We start from the raw sequence: 24588 nt of genomic DNA, 5'->3' as shown, positions 1-24588 counted from the left end.
TGTTTCATTTGCATTAGTATATCACAAGGACATTTTGCAGTAAGTATCTTGAAACTATTTTACCAAAAGAAAAAATAATAATAAAACCTTGAAACTACAATCGAGGAATCAGGACGGTACGCTAAGGATAAATTAACTTTTGTACCTATTCTAAACGCACGCCGCTTCCCTTCCTGGAAAATGCATAATAAATCAACCATGTATTCTTTTTAACCTGCACGAATCTACATAGGTATCTGCTGGTAGCCTGCAAGGCTTCAACAATTGAAAATCGGGGAACATTAATCTCTTGAAGAGTACAAAGCTGTGCTGTGCTGATCATGTTCTGAGCAATGTATCGCTGTTTATGTAGTTGCATTCTCCAGAAAACTATGATCAACGAGAACAGACGCCAGATTAGCGGAATTACGACGAAAGAGTAGTAGAATTTCACCATCAAGCAGAGGAGCGAAGGGAGAGTAGAATTTCACCATGAAACAGAGTATAAAAGCTTTAAAAATGTGTTTTTAGACCCAGAAGCATTTAATTACTAAAACACAAGAGAACTCAAAATATTTACTCGATGATCCAAAGGTCTAAATAACTCATTAAAACCTCTCTTAGCGGTTCACGAACAGCTTGAGTCAAAGTTTAACTCGAATTTAGTCAATATCGGACTCAAAGTCTGTTTTAAGTGCTCAAGTTAGGGCCTAAGCTGGAGCTCAAAAGTTCAAACTCGAGCTCGAGCTCTAAATCGAGAGCTCGAGTTTGAGCTCGAACTTTAAAATAACAGCTCGTCGAATTCGAGCTCGAATTCAAGTTTGATAAAACTAAGTCGAAATTCAACTCGATTAGACCAAATCTCGAGTTTGAGCTTGAGCTTTAGAATAGTAGCTCGTTGAATTCGAGTTCGAGCTCAAACTTCATAAATCTAAGTCGAGGTTCGGCTCATTTAGATCAAATTTCGATTCGACTCGACTCGTTTTCGAGCTCGAACTTCATAAAACTAAGTCGAGATTCGGTTCATTTAGATCAAATTCGACTCGCCTCGTTGGTAATACTAGTCTGGTATCAGACCAGACATTAACAACTCTTCTTCTTTTTCCTCGAAAAGCACGTAGATAATTAACTTGTTTGTTAGGTCGTCTGATGCCAGACCTAACACTATTAACTCTTCCTCTTTTTCTTCTTTCAATTAAAGGAAAAGCACGTAGATAATACGTCATAGGCAGTGAAGGAAGATCTCCGCTAGCAAACTTCTCACGAATCACAGACCATGAAGGAAAACCATTTCTTCCAAATGAAGCGTTATTCAATTGACGATCTTCGCTGCCAAGTTTCCCACAGGTAGCATCAATCTCTTCCGTGAAGGAATGAAGCATTCCTAAAGTCTCCAACAAAACCAATCGCTTCCCATCAAAAAATTCCTTGGCCGTCTTCTCGACACAATTTTCCTTTACAACCTCGGCTGAAGCATATACATTTGATTCAAATTCCCGCATCTCTAATCTAAGACCATATTTATCTGCACATTCCAGCGCCTCAAGAGCTTTGTCGGCAACATCCATGATGCCTCTCACAAATTGGCGACAATGCCATTCATTGGAACGCCCGCACAGCCCAGCAAAGCTCAGCCAGAACTTTAGATGTTGGCAGAGAAGAGCTGATTCAGTCCCCACTTCACTGAAAAAGTTCATGGCGTCTTTGAGTTCTCGACAAGACTGAAGCAGATCCCTCACCGCCTCACGACAAGGTAGTAAGGCTGAATTGTGACGCAAATCTTCCCAGGAGTTGTAGAAGTCAGATTCATCAAGAAATTTCTCCAGCTTATTCTCATTTAAGCCAATCTGTTCTACTAATTCTGGCACTTCTCTTGATAGCATTCGTTCCCAGCCGAGACCAATATTCACCCTGATGACCTCATCATATAACGGTGAAGTAATTAGTAGCTTAGTTCTCCGAGCAAAATCTCCTATAGGCAGTGCAAGAGGTGCAATATCTTCTACTAATTGGTCCAGCAAAGTTGGGGGTCCTTCCATTTCCAATATTCTGATGACCTCACCAACTTTTTCTATAAATAACTTGGCTTGCAATACCTTGATATCCAGTATTTTGCGTAGGATAGTAGTTAACTCGTCCACCTCCTCCACCAACAGACTAACAATTTCATCATTAGCCACCAACAGACTAACTCGTCCCTCTGTCAATCCTACGCGATGTAATCAATAGTAAATTAACAAAGAAATCACCTCGATGTTAACCGGACTGCAATAAGTAAATATAAAAGAAAAAAAAAAGAACATACTAACATCTAGGACAAAGCAAAAGAACTAGGGCCTGACAACTATGAATGCGAGAGAGAAGCTACAGCTTACCAGCAGCAGAGGAGGAACTGTCTGAAAATATTGCTAAATGTATTGGCCCGGCAAAGTTCCGGCGTAAATATCCCCAGGAGTTGTAGGAGTCAGATTCAGATTCATCCAGAAATTTCTCCATCTGTTCCACTAATTCTGGCACTTCTCTTGATAGCATTCGTTCCCAGCCGTGACGAATATTCTTCCTATACTCAGCATACAACGGTGAAGTAAGTTCTCCGAGCAAAATCTCCTACGAGTTAATTACTATAGGATAGTAATTAACTCGTCCACCTCCTCCACCAACAGACTAAGAATTTCATCATTAGCCATCTTTCCCTCTATCAAAGTCAATCGTACCCGATGTAATCAATAGCAAATTAACAAAGAAATCACCCTTCATGTTTGGATTTAAACCTTTAACTGGACTGAAATAAGTAAATATGAATGAATCGGAAAAAATAAAAAATAAAGGAGCATACTAACATGTAGGAGAAAGCAAAAAAACCGGGGCCTGACAACTATGAATGCGAGAGAGAAGCTACAGCTTACCAGCAGCAGAGGAGGAACAGACTTTGATGATCGGTATCACGATTGCTAGAAGAAAGTCGGCGATGAGAACTTGTGGTCAACGAAGATGAAGCAGCCAAGTCTCCCCAAGTGCCAAACGTCTCGTCTTTGATTTCTTTTCTTCTCAATTTTCTTTGAGGGGACCTCGCTACTTGGCAAAAGCTGAATATTTAGGAGTCCGGGCCCTGCAAAGGGAGAAGCATACTCGCATTAGTTGCCTTCCAAAGGAACAATTTGGCGAGACTATTACTAAATTCGAGTAGTTTGAATTAGTTACTGTAAATAGCATTTGTATCGATTTTTGCGTAAAGATAAAGACTTTTTTTTTAGCTTTGTTTGGATTACATTTTTCTGAACTTTTTATGAAAAAATTATTATATTAATTTGATATATGTGAAATAAAAAAATAATTGAACAATATATTTACAAAAAATATAGCAATTTTTCTTTGAAAATCTGCAATCCAAACACACAACTAGACAAAATCAAATAATTTGAATTATGTCCATAACTCATATAATTTACAAAATGATGGTTTATCACTTCTTGGATTTGACAAAAAAAAAAGGTTTTATCACTTCTTGGATACTTTTCTTCGGTAGGCAGCAACACAATACAATAGGAAATCGCAGGGAAGTCGAATCGTGGGATTTGGTGCAGGGACGGTCATCACGGTTAAAAATTTGTGCGGCTGAAAATTGGCCCTCAAAATTTTGTGCGGCTGAAATAACACCATGTAACTCGAAATTCGCGTCAAGTGTGGGGCCCACCACTATCTGTTGTGAAAATACATCCTGTGAAAAAAAAGTTACGCACAGTTAAACCAATGTTACGCGCAGTTGAAATGAGCTAAAATTGGCAGGGACGGTTGCAGGTGCAACCGTCCTGCCCCGAGTCCCGAATCGTGGGTTCTCTCTTCTGCCTGCCAACAAGACAATGGAAAAAGGCCGCGGACAGATGGGGCCCTCTGCTTTATGAAGCACTCTGCATGAATAGTAACAACGTGTTCCTCTCCAGTCCCAAGTCAGCAGAAATGATTAAGGGCAGGAGAAAAGGTAGAAGCCTTGAAAAATCCAGAGGACATGGAACCATAGTTATTAAACCCAATCCGGGAAGGAACCCGGCGAAGGAGGTGGGTCAACGGGTTACTGGTTGAACCGGTGGGTGAGTGGTTGAACCGGTGGGTCACTACATATATTTAAATATTATATTTCATAATTATTTATATAAGATATATGATATAAATTGTAATAAATAATGCCATAACAAAAGCTCATTTAATTTAATTTGTTATAAAATAATTAATTCATATAAGAATCAATCAAATATAAAGTTATTTATTAATATACCAAACTTCAAGTGTAAAATTTTATCTATATTTAGTGTAATTATCTAGCTTATTTATGAATTTTAAGTGTAAAAATTTATTAAAAATAATATTTGTCTTTAAATGAATTATGTAATATGTTATTTTTGGAATCCATTTTATAACTTATAGAGTTTGGAGGGTAATAAATTTTTATTAAAAGATTCCAAATAAATTTGTTTTAGAGAAAAAAAGATAGAATTGAAAAAACATTTATATATCATACTAAAGCTACTATATCAACATATTTGGAAGTAGTTTGGTGGTAAGCAAGCGGTAGTGTGGGGCAGAGGTCCGAAGTTCGAGTTCCAACAATAGCAATATAATTTTTCCACAAAACCAAAACCGGCCAAAACCGGCCGGGTTTCCGGTTTAACCCGGTTCGACCGCCGGGTCGTTGACTAAGTCAACGGTCTCTTTGCACAAACGATCTGATTCCAAACCCGGCCCGGTCCAATGACCGGTCCACCGGTTTGACCGGTTCGACCGCCGGGCCGGGTCGGGTTTAATAATATGTATGGAACTATGGGAGGCTTGGCAAGAAAGCAACTAAACTAGAATATAGATCTTTTTTTTTTTTTCTTTTCTTTTTTCTTTCCCCAGTCCTCCCCATTCTTATGGGTTTCTAGAATTTTTTCCTTTCCTTTTCTACTCTTACAACCCATCACTTGTTCATAAAATTCTGTGCAAAAGGAGAGTAGTTGATGAACATTTTTGTATAGCAAGAGGAATAAGAGGGAAAGGGAGCTTAATCTTCAGGAAATTAGTGGGATGGGCAACAGGGACAGATTTGAGGTAAATCTTGATCTTCCCTAGTCCTCCCATCCCGGTGATTTCCCGTGGATTCTCCTCTTCCACAACTTATTCTACAGGCTCAGATCTCTCGAATTCAGAACTTAGGAGTAATTGCTTACTAAGTCATAAGGTAGTGGGCTCTCTTTGCTCTGCTTTCTTGTCCGTTGATCAATAATTACTTCTTAGTAGAAGTAGTTTTATGTTGCTTAGATATGTTTTGTGCAAAACTTTCTCATCATATTTCCTGACCATGGTTCTAGCCGAAAAGAGATATGGAGGCTTGGATCTTGGGGATACTCATTCTAAAATTTGGAATATGTTTACCCTTCAGACAAACGTGATGATCTTTTATGTGACCTGCCACCATGATCATGTATAGGGATAATAATGAAATTTCTGCATCCAAAAATATTGGAATCTCCTAGCTCGTTGGACATGAAATAGATAAGTTAGACACCATAGCATCAACAAAAGAAACTAAAAAACAAAAACCAAAATTTTAGAAAGGGATTGCTTCAGAATTGTACGCTTCACTTTGAAGTGGTCGTTTATCACGATAAAGTTTGTGGAGGAAGTACACCAATTGATTTCATTTTCCTTCTTGTTTACACAATTCAGATGCAGATATTATCTGGGCTATCTAAGGGAAGTAGAAACTCACTACATGTTTTGTCCAAAAGAATTCTAATTAGAAAAGAAAAAAAAATGATTCTGGCGCTTCTATTTTTAGCCTTCAAGCACTCCACTCTTAATTTAGCTAATCAAAATGACTTGCACACTTCCAAATTTGGTTCTCTAACAATTAGATTACCCAATCACGAATGCAACTAGTTAACTCAAATAAACTTTTTCTGGCATTGTGTTCCGACGTTCACATAGGTTATCAAGATCCTGCAAGATGGACACTCTTTCAAGGCTTGCATCCGGAGACTAAACTTGGCCAAGAACTATAGTATAAGCTCAGAATTTCTTGTCATATTACTAATCCTGTATGGAAGTTTTAATGCTTCGAAGGCACCAAGGATTGAAGAAAAACACATATTCTTGCCTAACTACATGTTTATATTACCACGAAATTTTTAAGATCCTCATATATTATTACCAAATCTGGTGCAACCCTAGGGAACCAAAACCTGCATGAAGGAGATACACAGGAATGGTTGCCTGGTTTGAGGATTTCCATCTAACTTGACCTCTATTTCAAAGAGAAAATTCTTTATTGCGCAGTTCATCATAAAAGCATTTATGTTTTCTTTTAGAAACAAATTTTGACAAGGTGTTTCATTTGCATTAGTATATACCACCAGGACGTTTTACAGCAAGCATCTTGAAACTATTTTACCAAAAGAAAAAAAAATAAAAATAAAACCGTGAAACTAAAATGAGGAATCAGGACAGTACATTAAGATCAGTGTGTTTTTCCTTTTGTAAATTAACTTTTGTACCAAAAATCAGGACAGTAGATTAACTTTTGTGCCTATTCGAAACGCACACCGCTTTCTTATTCCTGGAAAATGCATAATAAAGTAAACATATGCATTCCTTTTAACGTGTACGAGTCTCTACATGAGTATGTGCTGGTAAATTAAATGCCCTGCAAGGCTTCAACAAATGAAAATCAGGGAAGATTAATCTCTTGGACAGTACAAAGCTGTGCAGCTGATCATGTTCTGCAATGCATTGCAATCTAAGTAGTTGCATTCTTTAGAGAACTATTTAACTCTTCTTCTTTTTCTTCCTTCAACTAAAGGAAAAGCACGTAGATAATATGTGAAAGGCAGTGAAGGAAGATCTCCTCTAGCAAATTTGTCGTGAATCATGGACAGTGAAGGAAAACCAGTTCTTCCAAAGGAAGCGTTTTGCGATTGAGGATCTTCCCTGCCAAGAGTCGTATCGATCTCTTCCGTGAAGGAATGAAGCATTCCTAAAGTCTCCAACAAAACCAATCGCTTGCCATTTTTCCCATCAAAAAATTCCTTGGCCGTCTTCTTGACACAATTTTCCTTTACAAGCTCGGCTGAAGCATATACATTTGATTCAAATTCCCGCATCTCTAATCTAAGACCATATTTATCTGCACATTCCAGCGCCTCAAGAGCTTTGTCAGCAACATCCATGATGCCTCTCACAAATTGGCGACAACACCATTCATTGGAACGCCCGCACAGCTCAGCAAAGCTCAGCAAGAATTGGCAGAGAAAAGCTGATTCAGTCCCCACTTCACTGAAAAAGTTCATGGCGTCTTTGAGTTCTCGACAAGACTGAAGCAGATCCCTCACCGCCTCACGACAAGGTAGTAAGGCTGAATTGTGACGCAAATCTTCCCAGGAGTTGTAGAAGTCAGATTCATCAAGAAATTTCTCCAGCTTATTCTCATTTAAACCAATCTGTTCTACTAATTCTGGCACTTCTCTTGATACCATTCGTTCCCAGCCGTGGCGAATATTCTTCCTATACTCATCATATAACGGTGAAGTATTAGTAGCTTAGTTCTCCGAGCAAAATCTCCTACAGGCAGTGCAAGAGGTGCAATATCTTCTACTAATTGGTCCGGCAAAGTTGGGGGTCCTTCCATTTCCAATACTCTGATGACCTCGCCAACTTTTTCTATAAATAACTTGGCTTGCAATACCTTGATATTCAGTATTTTGAGTAGGATAGTAGTTAACTCGTCCACCTCCTCCACCAACATATAAACAACTTCATCATTAGCCATCGTTCCCTCTGTCAATCCTACCCAATGTAATCAATAGAAAATTAACAAAGAAATCACCCTTCATGTTTGGATTCAAACCTTTAACCGGACTGTTATAAGTAAATATGAATGAATTCCACGTAAAGCTCCAAGATATAAAAAAGAAAAGAAAAGAACGTACTAACATCTAGTACAAAGCATAAAAACCGGGGCCTGACAACTTTGAATGAGAGAGAGAAGCTACAACTTACCAGCAGCAGAGGAATAAAGGGCCTCTGATGATCGGAATCACGATTGCTAGAAGAAAGCTGGCGATGAGAACCTGTGGTCAACAAAGATGAGGCAGCCCAGTCGTCCCAAGTGCCAGAAGTCTTGTCTTTGATTTATTCTCAACTAATTTTCTCGAGGGGACCTAGTTAGTTGACATAAGTTTTAATATTTAAGTCCTAGAACACTTGGACCTGGTCCTGCTAAGGGAGTAGTATACTTGCATTAGTTGCATTCCTAAAGGAACAATTTGGCAAGAACTATTACTAAATCCAAGTAGTTTGAATTAGTTACTGTAAATAGCATTTGTATCGATTTTTGTGTAAATTATAATCCATATATATATATTTTTTTGTTCAAAGTAAGTGAAACTGTGAAAGCTTGACCCTTTTTTCTCTTCTAAAGTGCATATTCATAGAGTGATACCCGGGAAGCGCAGCAGATGTTACAGCGTTTACAAAAGAGGAGCAATCGCCTAAGCCACCCATACAAGTATTGCAAACCGAAAATGTGGAGCTTGTTATTTCTTTCCGCGGTTTTTTTTCCTGAATGATGTTGATTGTTAGGCTGATACAACATTCCTCAAAGCTGAATGTTGCAAGCCAACTTCTAAGCAGAAGCTTGTTTCTATTTCCTATGTCTCTTTCTTGAATCCTGAACCCTGGTTAACATGTGTAGGTTTTAACTGCAGATTTGGGTAACAACTCAAATCCGTTTGTCTTTTTCATTGTTCGACTAGCTTATCTCTGCTCTGAATTCATATCAAACTAGTTCAGATTTTATATGTAAGCATATTTATTCATTCCCTACAATTGAAGGCTTAATTCTTTAGGGGGGGAAAAAGTTCCAAGACATACTATAAACAATCAATTCTAATTAGGACCGTACTGAGAACAGAAATTTAAAAAATGAGCATAAAAATGGGTACCATAATATTAATCATCAAGAACAGACTAGAATAGATTAGGTGCTCCCAAGCCACAAGAATGGATGAATTCAGGAAGCTTCCTTTTATGTCTTTGCTTTCTTCTGGGCTACTGAATTGTGCTACTGACCATCATTCGACTCTGGCTTACTAACAGAACAGAGCTGCACGTCATGCTAGCTATAATAGATACCATTTTTGTCTGCATGGGTTAAGATCGTGGGAATTTGGGTTCAAGAATTATAATTTAGCAAAGAGTATCAATGAGAGAAGAAACCTTTAAGATGGATTTAATCCTATTTGGAGCACTGTCAGGACAACAAAGTCAACACCCGATCAAGCATTAAACAAGAGCCAGTTATAAACATTACATGGGAGATCAGGTAGTCAAATTTAAGAAGGATAGAAGGTGTTGAATCAAGTATTCAATTTTCAATGGACTAGGTATCTAGTCCCAAAACCACAGGCCTCCTATAGGAAGAGATGCTTCTGTTCAGATTGTACTTTCATGAAGGGATATTGGTACCAACATCTCTTCACCATTAAAGTTCTCCTTCCTTTCGCCAAGCTAGATACCTTGACACTGTCTAACAGACAACATACTGGTGGACTGCATTTCAGCCCCGTTATTAGAGGGCAATAGTAAAGTGCTTAGAAGGAAAACTCATCAGACAAAAGTGAAACTGGATGCATTTCTGAAGCAATTTTTCCCTGGATTGATGGAGAAATTTTATTAAAACATTCTATTGCTTAAAATTTAATAGTATAATACACAGATGACATGAGCTGAGCCAACATACAATGTCTACCATCAATAACTTCTTTACAGAAGAAAGGATTACATCCAATAACTAGGAACATACACAAAGATTATTATTGCAAAGCTTCTTGTGAGAGGAATTCAAGACATCCATGTTAACAGTCATGAAACTCATCTGAACCATAATAGATAATCAAGCAGGACATCAACATAGTACTACTGAAACAGGCATCAAGAAAACGTAGAATAGGAGGACCAACTTGTCAAATCCTAACTGAAGACTAAAACCATGAATACACATTTGGCAGTCACAGCGCATTTGCCAAATGGGAGAGAAGTCTTACAAATGGTTATTTGGAAAGAAAGTTGGAAACAAAGAAGTTGTAAACATTGGATATTAAGAGAGAGAAGTGAAAGCACTCCTTATGCAGAGTCTGGATTCCTGTTACAAAAAGGGGAAGAAAAATAAGTAGCTTCATAGACAGAAGAAAAGAAAAGAATGCCATTAGCAATAGTAGGAACAGGAAAAGACATAACTACTCGAATCTCAGACATAAACCGTTTGAATCAAAGTGCTTCCGTCTTAACTGAAGTTCAAACTATCAGATGCAAGTAAAAGATCACAAGTCAAGAATCATACAAGGAGAGTGTTTAACATACCGATCACTTCTGATAATAACATCAATGCCTTCAATCTGTTCTTGAATTTCTTTAGCAGAATTCTCAATAGGTTCACTACAATAGTGGGCCTCAAGCCGCTGCAGGGTACCAAGTTCCTCGACACCAAAAGGGATCTCCTCCAAGAGCTTGCATGATTTCAGAACAAGATGCTGAAGGCACGGAAAGTGGCGAACTATTATTGCTTCCCAATGGATCAAATCAGTGTTTTCAATTAGCAAATGCTTTAGACTATGAAAACCTTCTTCAGTTGGCTCCCATTTTGGCCCTTGGAAAGCATAATTTTTGAGTTTAAGCACCTCAAGGTTGGGCAACATGGCAATAAAGGTCATATCTTCCCATGGTAAGTAACTCCAACTCAAACTCAAATGCTTAAGAGTCACTGGCAAAGCAGCCAAGCCCAAATTCTTTCGCACTTCTCTATTTTGTGTGTGGAAGGAACACTCCAGGGTTTCAAGTTCTTGCAAGCAAACAAGATTATTTAGGACTTGTGACAAACTGTCTGTGCTGTAGTCTTCTTTAGTTTCACAAATTCCCAGTTTCTTAAGATGGGGCATGACACTGAAAAATTCCTTTGTGCAACTTGAAAATTGTATTGTATAGAGAGTTTGCAGGTGTTCTGAAGCAAATGGACGAGGAAGGTTATCTTGTACAGTGAAAGGATTCTTTAGATGACAAGCTGCAGTAATATGCACATGCCTCAGTGAAGGCATACTCCAATACTCCAGCAACAATATTGGGCTACCGCCAGATTCCCGACAAAGCCATGGACCATGAATGACTAAGGTCTGGAGATTCCTCAGTTGGGAAACTGAGGCAGGAAGCTCATAAGTAACATTGAGTGCAAGATACCTCAAATGTATCAGTTTTAGTATTTGATCAGGGAAGTAATCGAAATGCAGAAAGAATATGTCTAATACTCTAAGCAACTTAAAGCCTAACTGAAAGAATAGAATATCAGGTACTATATTAGCACCCAGTGTGAAACACAGAAAAGATGAGACATGTGGGATTGCAGGTGCTGCAGACACATCACTGTAGGGATCCAAATGGAAACTCAGACGACGTTGATTACGCGTGCCTGTTTGAACACCTTTGGCACTTCTCCTTTGTATGACATGCATGAAGTTCTCCTTTTGAGCTTCTTTCAAGCACAATTCCCGTAAGAAGTCATGGAGGCGACAAGTTTTGACTTCCCCCCCAAAGCGCTTCTTTTCAACCAAAACTAAGTTTCTGGCGATTAGGTCTTCCAAGTAATCCTCTCCAATCTGTTCCAACTGTTTCTCTGAATCCAAATATAAGAAGCCCTCTGCAGCCCATAAATTAATCAATTTTGAAACTTCAATCTCACAATCTTCAGGGAAAATCCCCATATAGAGGAAGCAGGCTTTCAGGTGATGGGGCAAGTAATTGTAACTCAAAGCAAGTATATCTAAGCAATTTTCTGGATCAGTAGAAACAACTGAGCTAACCTCCTCTGCAATATTATTCCAATAATTGTATTCCCTGATGACACGTGAGAGAACACCAGCAACAACAACAATAGCTAGAGGTAATCCCCGGCATCTCTTAGCTATTTTTTTTCCAACTCCTACCAATTCTTGGGGGCAGCTTGCTGTCCCGAAGATGAGCATTTCCAATAGTTCCCAGCTTTGTTCTGTATTCAGAAGGTTCATGCAATGAGGTGGCTTTTTGGGGCTCACATTTGTTGCTAACTCCATGAACCGAGTTGTAACTACTATTCGACTTCCATTTTTGTCATCAGGAAAACATCTTTTGACATCATTCCAAGCATCAATACTCCACATGTCATCCATAACAATCATATACCTCATACCTTTCAAACTTCTGTATACAACTTCAGCTAATTGAGCATTGCTCTTCTCAACCATTTTATCAGTGGACCGTGCAATGGAGCTCAAAAGGCCTAGTAACAAATCTCTCACTTGATAGACTTGGGATACTGTTATCCATGCACGACAATAGAAGTGATAAACAATATAAGGATCATTAAAAGCTTTTCTAGCAAGAGTTGTCTTACCAATGCCGCCCATCCCAGAAATTGTCACTATTTCTAGTCCTGGCAGTCCAGTGAGCCCCTCCAAGATAGTCGTCAGCTCAGCATCAAGACCTACCACAATATCCTCCTTATTCGAACTAAGTGGTGCTTTCCTGACGCTTGATCCCTGCAATCTTAGACTCTTTTCATCTATATTTGTAGTCATTCTCTTGATAGATTGAACATCCTGTAATGCATGAACTAAACCTCGACGAATGCCCTTCTTTCCATCTAAGGCACTCTTGACCACAGTTTCAAGAGAACTTTTCCCCACTGCCTGCTGTAGGAATCTAGATGGTGACTCACTATTGGACAAAGTGCAAATGAGGTACGTCTTTACTGACTCGACTTGATTGTCCAAGATACATTCTTCAACAAGATCTCTTGCTCTATAAGCAACGTCTTTGATGCATTTCAGCAATTCATGATCCTGGAATTTATCAGAAGAATCATCAAGAAAACTCAGCAAGGAGAAAAGATCCTGGTAGAGAATTGTGATCTCAGAAGCAACTTCATAGAAAAAGATTATGGCCTGTTTGAGCTTATCCACGGCCCGAAGCATTTTTCTTGCTGCTTCACGAGAAGGTTGATGAACAACGTAGTTGGATAGATCTGTCCGGATGTCGCGGGCAGTGGTTTCCAGAAATTTCTTCAGGTCTTGCTCCAAAGATCCAATTTCCGTCAGAATTGGTGGCTTTTTTTCCTGCAATTTTGGTATTCCGCAGCTCAAGGACACTGTTCTTTTCTTGATCTCCAAGAAGTCAGCATGCAGACCAACTGCCCCAAGAAATCCTTCAAAGCTGGATGCCAGAGTTTCAGGTTCTTCGCTTAATTGCTGTAAACCTGAGCTCGACGAAGCTGAGGGTTCTCCTTTCAGGAGCAATAAGACTAGACGGAATCTCTGTGTGACAACCTCCGCTTGCATCTTCTTCATTTCCAGAACCAAACAGGGAAATTGCAGCAGATACTCCAGCGTTTGTACCAGGGAAGCAGCTGCAGCGTAGGCCATCTCTCAGCTGTAATAGGAATATATCCAAGACGATTAACAAAATCTGAAGGTACATGAAAAAGGGTTGAAAGACAAGCAATTACAGGAACCAGAAGCATAAAAAGGAGAATTTTTTGGTTAAAAATATCCAGCAAGAGATGGGATATGCATGTACTAGGGATAAAAAAACAACTTGTTGAACATAACCACCTAACAGAGCAATCAAAAGGCAAAAATGAACCGCTTTTGACTGATAGAAAAAAAATGGAAGAGAAGTTGTCAGGATTACACTCACCAGTAGCAGAGAAGCAGAACACGATTAGAATTCAGAAGGATGAGATGATCCCTTTTGGCAAAAAAAAAAAAGGTTCTTGAGTAGTCGGAGTTACTTATTAGAGATGAATACAGAAGAAAATGACCCGATTTTGACTGTACTAGTCAACCCGGGGAAGGGTCCTCGGTCAAGTGTTGGGATACAGTTGTTTGCTACAATCTGTGGATGAAAATGTAAAATTTGAGTTTTTAATTTTTGTGGGGGCAATGGATAATATTGACCGTGGTTGAGGCCTCTTTTCAGTCTTTAGTTGATGGTTATTATCACTTTACCCCCTTAACGTTTGATGTTATTATCAATTTTTCCTTTAACGTTATTTTTTAATCACTTTACCCCATGACTAACGATCAAACTTAAGAGAGTTTGTTAATTAAAGTGAAAAGACATGTTTAACCCTTACAATTAATTATCTTTACCCCTATAAAATATTATTATCATTTATCAATTTACTCCATAGAATTATTTTTTAGGTAATTTATCATACCATTAAACCAATTTATCAAGTTAAAAAATTTTAAAAGAAAATACCCTCCTGTTTGCACAATAAAAACAATAAAAAATTTAGAGTGACTCTTCTCCTTTTTAATATTAAGAAAAAAAAGTCAACGTATTAATTTCTTTCTTCTTGGCAATCTTATTAATATTGAAAAAAAATAGAAAGATGGAGAGGGGAAGGGGGAGAGAGAGAGCTCAATTCTTTTTTTAAAAATTACTAATAAGAAAGAATTAAATACTTTTATTATTTTAAAATTATTTCACTTTTTTGTTTACCACCAAATTCCAATTCTAAACCCGACAACCTTAAAGTAATACGATAATGGTAGACTTTCTTTATTTTCTTTTTTTTTGGTAAAATCTAATTTTTTTGTCTCCTTCTTTCCTATCTCTTTTTCTTTTCCTAATATTAATAAGTCTGAAAAAAAAAAGAAATTTGAGAAAATCCTTTTATTTTTAAAAGGGTATTTTTATCCAAAATATCTTAGCATGTTGAGTTGAATTACTTATGGAAGTAAAGTGACTAAAAGATAACGTTAGAGGGTAAACTGATAGTAATAATATAATTTAAGTGTGTAAAGTGATAATAACCCTTTAGTTGACTTGAAAAATCCATCTTTTTATTGTTTTATGAGTTAAGTTCACTTTGCATTATTTAATTATACCAACATTTTCACTTTCATCTCTAACATTGAAATGAGACGCTTTAGTTCCTTAAATATAAAGGTGATCCAAGTTAATTAGTGAAAATGAGATAGACTTCATGGATTAATTTTTATTTTCTTACATTATCAGGGTACACACGGATAGGTTTAGATGTATGTCATATCATCTGAATTTGATCTTAAACTCCAAAATTTTCAAATATGACATGCATCAAACCATATTAATATTTACACTGTTAATATATAAAAGATTTGCTGTAAATTTTATGTTTAAGTGAAACAAATTTTATACTTTAGAAACTAAAGTGGAATAGATTTTATACCTGAGGGGATTTAAGTGAAATAGATTTCATACTTTAGGGATTATGATAAGGTGTTAATTGTTAGTAATTTTATTATTAATTTTTCTCTGTTTCCATGCCAAATATTATTTTAATTGTCAACATATACTTATATTTGGCATCTGGACTCAATTTCAGGAAGTGGAGCAGAAAAGAGAGATTTTCTTACAACAAATACTCCACACGTGGGAAGTTTCTAAAGAACATACAAGCTAGGTTCCACGGGTGTATTTGTGCTGGAATTGATGATTATAGTGGACTCCTCCGTTTTGATAATTGCAGAGGAATTGATGATTGTGCTGGAATTAATTGGAATGATGTTTTCTTTCATTATCTAACGGGGACCACGTAGAAAGTCTGTCCTTATGGTGGGAGATGTACTCATTAGCCAAGATGTTGGCTTTGATGATTGTAGTTTTTCCAATTGCTCCCTACGTAGAGTAGTGGGCTCAAGGAGAAAAGACTATGAAAAAGCTATGAAGACTAAGACTTGCCTTATATATATCGAACGATGGCAGAAGACAAGAGGCTAGGGAGTTGTAGTTTTCTTTCAAAATTAAGCTCCGTAGGAGGATAGAGGAGTTTGTAGTTTTTCTCTCCGAGGGATGTTCTAGAGGAGAGAATAGGGAGTTGTAGTTTTCTTTCAAAATTAAGCTCCATAGGAGGATAGAGGAGTTTGTAGTTTTTCTCTCCGAGGGATGTTCCAGAGGAGAGAAGAGGGAGTTGTTTTGGTTTGTTGAATTCTATTGTGCAATTTTCTTATTTTCTTCCGAGAGCTTTGTTATTCACTCTCTCAATTATCGAAGAAAGATGATGTCTTTAAATTCAATTGAATTGTGTGAAGATTTTCGTATGAGGCGTGGCTAATTTTCTCATCTAGTCAAGGATCAACGCGAAGACGCAGTCCCAAATATCTGTGAGATCTAATTAATTTTACGTGTTCCTTAATTTGTTAATATTTGCATGTTTTCTATTTTAATTTCCATGGGATTATTTTGTTAATTGGATATCAAGGGCCCGATGTGCAATTTGACTTATTAATCTCTTGTCAAATTAATCAATTAAATCCGTAATTGTTTAGTTGGTTAATATTAGTGACAACTAGTATTTTCACATACTAGGGGGACATACAATCTGATTTAAATAACCCTTGTAGCGTGTTATTAATTTGGGTTAGGCTTTTCTAGTTTTTAATGCAATTAGGAAATTAATTCCTACGGTCGTACCTAGGAGTATTTCCTGGTTAGAGGTAATCAACGGTCGTACCTTGGTTATCAATAAATTAAGGAAAAACTGGTCGTTAGAGTTTATCGGCGACTATAACTAGCCTATTAATTAAATTAAGTGAACCTTCTTTGCATCAATGATCAGATGAATGGACTGTGTCTGCGTAGTTGTATCCTTGGCTAGAATTTATTTATCATTTATTTAATTGCTATTTACAATTGTATTAATTATTTAATTATTTTTAGTTAAATTGTTTAATTATTTTTAGTTTATTTCTGATAAAAATCCCCCGTGTCCCGAACTTGAAAAGAATCGAATTTTTCCCAGTCCCTGTAGATTCGACCCTACTCACTACTATACACAGAAAATTTATTTTTCTCGAGTAGGTATTTATTATTGCACAGGCTCGACACCTGTCAATTTTTGGCGCCGTTGCCGGGGACTGGCGTTAATCATTTGTTTCTTTTTAAGTTCATTTTTTTTCTGGTATTTTTCTAGTTTATGCCTCGCTCTTCTCGTACAGGCGAATTAATTTTCGACCCTGAAGTAGAGAAGACCGCGCGTAGAACGAGAAAAGAAACCAGGCGGCTCAGGGAGGAGCAATACGATATTGCTCCTCAGGAACTTGATCCAGAGATTGAGCCGACAAATTTGTCTGGTGACAATTCAAGTGATTCAGACCAAGAGGAAGTCACTATGGCAAATGCACGAACACTAAGGGAGTTGGCTGCTCCTGATTTAAATCAGCAGCCCTTGTGCATTACTTTTCCACATTTAAATGATGACACTCCCTTTGAACTAAAATCTGGTCTAATTCATCTCTTGCCATCTTTCCATGGTCTATCAGGTGAGGAGCCCTACAAGCACTTGCAAGAGTTCGACGTCGTTTGCAACAGTATGAAGCCTCCGGGAATTACAGAAGAGCAAATAAAGATGAGGGCTTTCCCCTTCTCTTTGAAGGACTCTGCAAAAGACTGGCTCTACTACCTACCGCCTGGTAGTATCACCACGTGGGATCAATTGAAGAAAAAATTTCTGGACAAGTACTTTCCGGCGTCTCGAGCTGCGAGCCTGAGGAAAGAGATATGTGGTATCAAACAACACCCTAGCGAATCTCTCTATGAGTACTGGGAGAGATTTAAGAAACTGTGCACCAAATGCCCTCAGCATCAGATAAGTGAACAACTGTTCATTCAATATTTCTATGAGGGGTTGCTTTTCAGGGACAGAAGCATAATCGATGCTGCAAGTGGAGGGGCGTTGGTGAACAAAACCCCTCGAGGAGCATGGGAGTTGATTGAAGGGATGGCTGAGAACTCACAGCAGTTTGGTTCAAGAGAGGACATCCCGACGCGTAAGGTGAATGAGGTGGAAACGTCCTCTATCCAACAGCAGATCTCCGAATTAACATCTTTCGTAAGACAATTAGCTGTAGGGAGTGCTTCACAAGTCAAAGTGTGTGGGGTGTGCACTGCCGTAGGTCATCCTACGGAAATGTGTCCACTGGTTCAAGAAGAAACTGCAGAACAGGTGAACATGGCTGGCCACGCGCCCGCGCCAAGAAAGCAGTACGACCCATACTCAAACACCTACTATCCTGGTTGGAGGGATCACCCCAACCTTAGCTATGGAGGAAATAGGCAGTCTAACTTTGTGCCAAATAGACAGCAAGGACACCAACAGCAGTACCATCCTCGCCCACCACCACCACTCCCTTCAAACTCAAGTCCGTCCATGGAAGAGATGATGAAGCAATTACTTGCTAATCAACAAAAGACGGATTCAGACCTGCAAAGCATGAGAAATCAACTGGGACAGGTGCAATCATTACAAAATCAAATGAATCAAATGGCTATAACAATCAACCGTTTGGAGTCCCAAGTTCAAGGAAAATTGCCATCTCAACCTGAGGCAAATCCAAAGAATGTAAGTGCAATGACTTTAAGGAGTGGCAAGGAAGTTCAAGGACCCGAACCGGTGATTCCTAAAGACAAGGACGAGGAACGGATTGAGAAAGAATTGGAAGAGGAGGGCACAGACAACAAAAATGCAAAGGTACCCTCGAACCCAATTCCTACAGCTAAAACTAATCCACCTCCCTTTCCTAGCAGGTTAGAGAAACCAAAGAAGCAAGACAAGGAAAAAGAGGTCCTGGAGATTTTTCGCAAGGTGGAGATCAACATACCCCTACTGGATGCGATTAAACAAGTACCCAGGTACGCAAAATTTTTGAGGGACCTGTGTGCCAACCGCAAGCGGTTGAAGGGGGATGAACGAGTTATAGTTGGGGAGAATGTTTCAGCAATTCTACAAAGAAAGCTTCCACCGAAATGCGGAGATCCAGGTATGTTTACTATTCCTTGTAGGATAGGTAATACTTTGATTGGGAAGGCCATGTTAGACCTGGGAGCCTCAATTAATGTCATGCCAAAGTCCATTTATGCCTCCTTAAACTTAGGCCCTTTGAAAGAGACTGGGATAATAATTCAATTAGCTGATAGGACCAATGCATACCCTGACGGGTTGATTGAAGATGTTTTGGTAAAAATTAATGAATTGGTTTTTCCAGCTGATTTTTATGTGCTCGACATGGAGGATGAACACTCCCGTGATCCGTCACCTGTGTTGTTAGGTAGACCCTTTTTAAGTACAGCCCGAACCAAAATTGATGTTAATAAGGGTACTTTGTCTATGGAATTTGATGGTGAGATTGTTCACTTTAACATCTTTGAGACCATGAAATATCCATCCGATTCAAATATTGGCTCTGTTTTCTCGATAAATGTTATTGACCCTGCTATACAGGAGGTTTTTGAAATTGAAGGCAGGGATGAACTAGAGGTCGTCCTGACCAGGCACTTTGAGTCCGAAACAACCTCTAGGGTAGAGTTGAGTGAAGAGCTTAAATGCGTGATTGGATCGTTGCAAACGTTACCAACCACGAAGACAAGGTATGATCTTGCACCGATTTTCATACCCGAACCTCACCAAAGGTTACTTCCATCTGTGGTGCAGGCACCTGTCTTGGAACTAAAACCACTGCCGAAACACCTAAAGTATGTATACTTAGGTGAAGGGGAGACACTTCCAGTGATCATCTCCGCGGGTTTATCAAAGGTTCAAGAAGAGAAACTACTTCGAGTTCTTAGGGAACATAAGCAGGCGATAGGATGGACCATCGCCGACATCAAGGGAATTAGCCCTGCGGTGTGTATGCACCGAATTCGACTCGAGGAGAATGCTAAACCCGTACGGCAAGCTCAACGGAGATTAAATCCTCTCATGATGGAGGTCGTAAAGAAAGAGATTTTAAAACTGCTGGACGTTGGAATTATATTTGCAATATCAGATAGCCCGTGGGTAAGTCCAGTACAGGTGGTCCCGAAGAAGGCAGGGGTGACAGTGGAATCAAACCAAGAGGGTGAGCTCGTACCAATTCGAAAGCCCACCGGATGGCGACAGTGTATCGATTACCGAAAGCTAAATGCCGTCACGAAAAAGGACCATTTTCCCCTCCCTTTCATTGACCAGATGGTGGAGCGATTAGCATGTCGAGCTTACTATTGTTTTTTGGATGGATTTTCAGGTTATTTTCAAATTGCCATCGCACCCGAGGACCAAGAGAAGACTACTTTCACCTGCCCATTTGGAACATTTGCATACCGAAGGATGCCATTTGGATTGTGTAATGCACCTGCTACCTTTCAAAGATGCATGGTAAGTATCTTTTCAGAATATGTTGAGAAGATTATTGAGGTTTTCATGGACGATTTTAGTGTATATGGTGAAAGTTTTGAAAACTGTCTAGATAACCTGAAATTGATCTTAGTAAGGTGTATAGAAACTAATCTCGTGCTTAATTGGGAAAAATGTCATTTTATGGTTGAACACGGGATAGTTTTGGGTCATGTTGTATCATCTACAGGTATTGAGGTTGATAAGGCAAAAATAGATGTTATATCTACTTTACCTTACCCAGCGAGTGTGCGGGAAGTTCGTTCTTTCTTGGGTCACGCAGGTTTCTATAGAAGATTCATCAAGGATTTCTCGAAAATTGGAGCACCCTTGTTCCAACTTTTGCAAAAAGATGTATCCTTCGAATTTGATGAAGCATGTAAGGGGGCATTCAATAAGTTAAAGGAGTTATTGATCACCTCACCTATTATCCAACCCCCTGACTGGAACCTCCCATTCGAGATCATGTGCGACGCCAGTGACTATGCAGTTGGTGCGGTATTGGGTCAAAGAGTAGGAAAAGCAGCTCATGCTATTTACTACGCATCTCGAGCCTTGAACGGAGCTCAATTGAACTATTCAACCACCGAAAAGGAGCTTTTAGCGGTTGTTTTTGCCTTAGAAAAATTTCGGTCTTATTTACTTGGTGCTAAAGTTATTATTTTTTCTGATCATGCAGCTTTACGGTATTTATTGACCAAGAAAGAGGCAAAACCGCGATTGATACGGTGGATATTGTTGTTACAAGAATTCAACCTGGAGATCCGAGATAAGAAAGGGGCGGAGAATCTGGTAGCAGATCACTTGAGTCGAGTACAAGTCGTCGAAGATGACATCCCATTGAGAGAAGCATTCCCCGAGGAGCATTTATTTTCTATTAACTCATCTTTGCCTTGGTATGCAGATATTGTTAATTTTCTAGTCACTGACAAATTTCCTACAGGATGGCCTAAGGCAAAGAGAGACAAGTTGAGGAGCGATGCAAAGTTCTACATTTGGGATGATCCTTACCTCTGGAAGCGGGGTGCTGATCAAATCATCCGTAGATGTGTAAGTGAAGTTGAATTTCAATCTATTCTTTTTTATTTATTTAGATTTGGAAGAAGGAGCTGACCCTAGATCTCTTTTACAATAGCTGAAAATGAGCATCTTTTAGCAAATATTTTTGTTAACTCTGATTTTAAGCACTAGTTTGATAAAATCATAGAAAATTTCCTCTTCCTTTTGCTGCAACTCCATTAAAATAGACAATAACTTAGCTAAACTTCCATCTTCAAAGTTTTTGTATGGTAGAATATAAAATAAATATTTAATTTGTTTTGTATGCAATATACACTTTGTTTGATTGACAATTGCTAAATTTTGTTGGTCATAATTTCTTAGAATATATTCTATTTACAATCAAAATTTAGCAAAGAAATTTAGTATTATAGAAAAATGTGTATATCTTAAAAATAATATATTGAAGCTACAAAACACGTGACAACATTACTAGTTGTTGTAAAAAGTTGGGGAAGCGAGGAAAATAAAGTGTAAACCATTAATCGATTGGATTTTGACTCATATTATCTTTTATTTGGACACAAAGAACAAAGACTCATGGAAAGCTTTTAATTATTGAACCCATTAGTCAGCATAAAGTTTCCCATGCAGCAGATTTAATCCACCTGACATGCAACTGACAGATTCTACAAGGGCTAATCTGTAAGCAACAGTTTCTGGACATTGCATTAGTTTACGATAAGGATATTTTCCAGCAAGTACCTTAAAACTCTTCTACCCCAAAGCCGACTGATTCCCCTTGATCACGTAATTTGGGAGGGAAGAGGAAACATATCACATTAGAGGTGAACGATCAGACGGACAATGCAAAAAACTTGAACCTAAATTAAGGAATCTGGACAGTGCAATAAGATTGCATTAACGTTTGTACTCTTTCTAAACAGAGTCTTGGCTTTATGCTTTTTTTTTTTCCTGGAAAATGCTTAATGAAGTAAACATGTACTCATTTTATAAGGCACGAGTCTAGAAAAAGATCTGCTGGTAAAGTAAACAGCTGCAAGACATCATCTGAAAATCTGGCTAGATTAACTTCTTGAAAAAGTACTATAAATTGTGCTGATTTTCTGCAATGCAATTGTGCAAAGCACCTGTTCTTCTTCTTTTGCTTCCTTCAATCAAAGGAAAAGCACGTAGATAATGTGTCAACGGCAGTGAAGGAAGATCTTCTCTGGCAAACATCTCACAGATCATAGACGGTGAAGGAAAGCCATTTCCTCCAAATGCAGCATTCTGCGATTGAAGGTCTTTTCTGTGAAGCTTGCTAAGAGTCATATCAATAATCCCTTCCTTGCAGGAATGAAGCATTTCTAAAGCATCCAACAAAACCAATCGCTAACCATTTTTCCCATCAAAAAATTTCTTGGCCATCTTCTCGACACAATTTTCCTTTATAACTTCAGCATCTTCACATATGGCATTAGGATCCAACAGTATGCGTTCCTCAAATTTCTGCATCTCCGAGCTAAGACTATCTTTGTCTGCACAGTTGACAGCATCAAGTGCTTTGATCGTGACATCCCTGATGCCTTCCACGAATTGGTGACAAGGCCATTCGTTTGAATGCCCGCACTTCTTGGAAATGGTCAGCAGGAACCTTAGACATTCGCAGAGAGCAGCTAATTCAGTACCGACTTCATGGAAAAAGATTATGGTGTCTTTGAGTAGACAACTAGCCTCAAGCAGAGCTCTTACCGCCTGACGAGAAGGTAGTAACGCCAAATTGTTGCGTAAATGTTCCCAAGCATTTCTTTTTTTGTAGAAGTCAGTTGAATCAAGAAATTTCTCCAGCTTATTCTCATTGAGATCAATCTGTTCTACTAATTCTGGCACTTCATTTGATAATTTTCCTCTGTAACAAGTGGCCATTGTATACTTAAGTTTCGCCCTTATAGTTCGTTGCCTGGGTCCTCGAACAAAATCTCCAACGGGCAGCGCAAGAGGTAGAATCTCTTCTGCTAATTGTTCCGGCAAAGCTGGGGCTCCTTCCATTTTCAGTAACATGATGATCTCACCAACTTTTTTAGTAAATAACTTGGCTTGCAATTTCTTTATATTCAGTATTTTCCGTAATATAAGAATCAATTGATGCAGCTCGTTTACCAGACTAAAGATCCCACTGTCAGCCGTCCTTCCTTCTGTCAATCCTACCCCATGTAACGAATACTAGATTTAACCTCCAAAAAAAAAAATTCGCCTAAATGTTTCGAATTAAAGCTGTAACCAAGATGCCAAAAGCAGCTAGCATGAAGGAATTCCAAATAAAACTCCAAGAAAAAAGAAAGAAAAATACTAACATACAGGAAAATTAAAAGTATGGAAACTGGGGTCGGCCATCATTGAAAAATGTGTAAGAGAAGCTACAACTTACCAGCAGCAGAGGAACGAAGGGCCTTCGGCTGAACGGAATCACGATGCCTGGAAGATAGCCAGCCATGAGAATTTGTGGTCAACGAAGATGAAGCGGCCAAACCGCCCGAGTGCATCTTCTTTCATTTACCGTAACAGCGTGACGCGACCGATAGTAGAAAAGTTAAATCATTTATTTTATCTATGGACCCTACACATAGGGAAAATTTAAGGGACAATTTAATTTCTCCTAAAGTTTATAAAATTACACAAACCCCTCCTAGGGTTATGATTTTGATGATAAAATGAGTTCAATTAGAAAAAGTAACATTAAAAAAGTACTTTAAGGAGAGTGATGAAATTTTTATTTCTTAAGTACCTCTTATGCATATATATAAGTTGTACTAATAAAAGAATAAAAATAATTAAAAATTAGAAACAATTAATACACAAATTTCGTCACTCAAAAGTTCACATTGAATAAATTAGACAACACAAATAAGCCACAAAACTACACTAACGATCACAAGATTCAACATAACAAACTAGTCATCTCTTTTGATATGATGTTTACTATGATTCTTGTGATTTTGAACAGAAATTTTTTTCAAATTTTACCTTTCTTTTCCCTCCATTCTCCTCTACTAATATCAAGTAATTAGAGTACCAATTAATTATTAGTAACTAATAAATTGTTAGTCCTGTTAAGTATCCTATTGTGGCACTTGCTCTCTCTTTCTTGTTAAGTGCGTGCGTGCGTGAGTGAGTTAGCAAATGTTGAAAAAGGCTTTCATGACTGGATATGCATATTTTCTTTTCTTTTTTCTTTTTTTGTTTTAAGCAACTAACGCATTTCCAGATTTTCTCAAATGGGTAATGAAAATTTTCAATTGCGATTTGCTGGTATGTCAAATCAATGGTTGATCATAATAGCAGATAATCCATGT

General features: G+C 38.3%; 2 protein-coding genes and 1 non-coding gene across 3 annotated transcripts; all 3 read right to left on the bottom strand.

The window, feature by feature from the left end:
- Nucleotides 1–208: 208 nt before the first annotated feature.
- Nucleotides 209–3049, bottom strand: LOC113754446. The gene is made up of 3 exons (XM_027298856.1): nucleotides 2886–3049; nucleotides 2355–2539; nucleotides 209–2188 (listed from the first exon to the last, which is right to left on the bottom strand). Exons 2-3 carry the CDS (start codon nucleotides 2509–2511, stop codon nucleotides 978–980), a joined length of 1368 nt encoding a protein of 455 aa, XP_027154657.1. The 5' UTR covers nucleotides 2512–2539; nucleotides 2886–3049; the 3' UTR covers nucleotides 209–977.
- Nucleotides 3050–9799: 6750 nt separating this feature from the next.
- Nucleotides 9800–13807, bottom strand: LOC113751109 (putative late blight resistance protein homolog R1A-3). The gene is made up of 3 exons (XM_027294977.1): nucleotides 13732–13807; nucleotides 10372–13464; nucleotides 9800–10153 (listed from the first exon to the last, which is right to left on the bottom strand). The coding sequence occupies exons 2-3, from the start codon at nucleotides 13455–13457 to the stop codon at nucleotides 10135–10137; spliced, it is 3105 nt and encodes a 1034-aa protein (XP_027150778.1). The 5' UTR covers nucleotides 13458–13464; nucleotides 13732–13807; the 3' UTR covers nucleotides 9800–10134.
- Nucleotides 13808–17566: 3759 nt separating this feature from the next.
- On the bottom strand, nucleotides 17567–17673 carry LOC113754673. Its single transcript, XR_003465350.1, has one exon. It is a non-coding gene; the product is annotated as a small nucleolar RNA R71 (small nucleolar RNA).
- Between the last annotated feature and the right edge of the window lie 6915 nt (nucleotides 17674–24588).

Source organism: Coffea eugenioides, chromosome 11 (assembly GCF_003713205.1).
Source record: "Coffea eugenioides isolate CCC68of chromosome 11, Ceug_1.0, whole genome shotgun sequence".
Taxonomy (NCBI): domain Eukaryota; kingdom Viridiplantae; phylum Streptophyta; class Magnoliopsida; order Gentianales; family Rubiaceae; genus Coffea; species Coffea eugenioides.
Note: the sequence above shows the minus strand (reverse complement) of the source record. Positions and strands in the feature narration are given on the sequence as shown.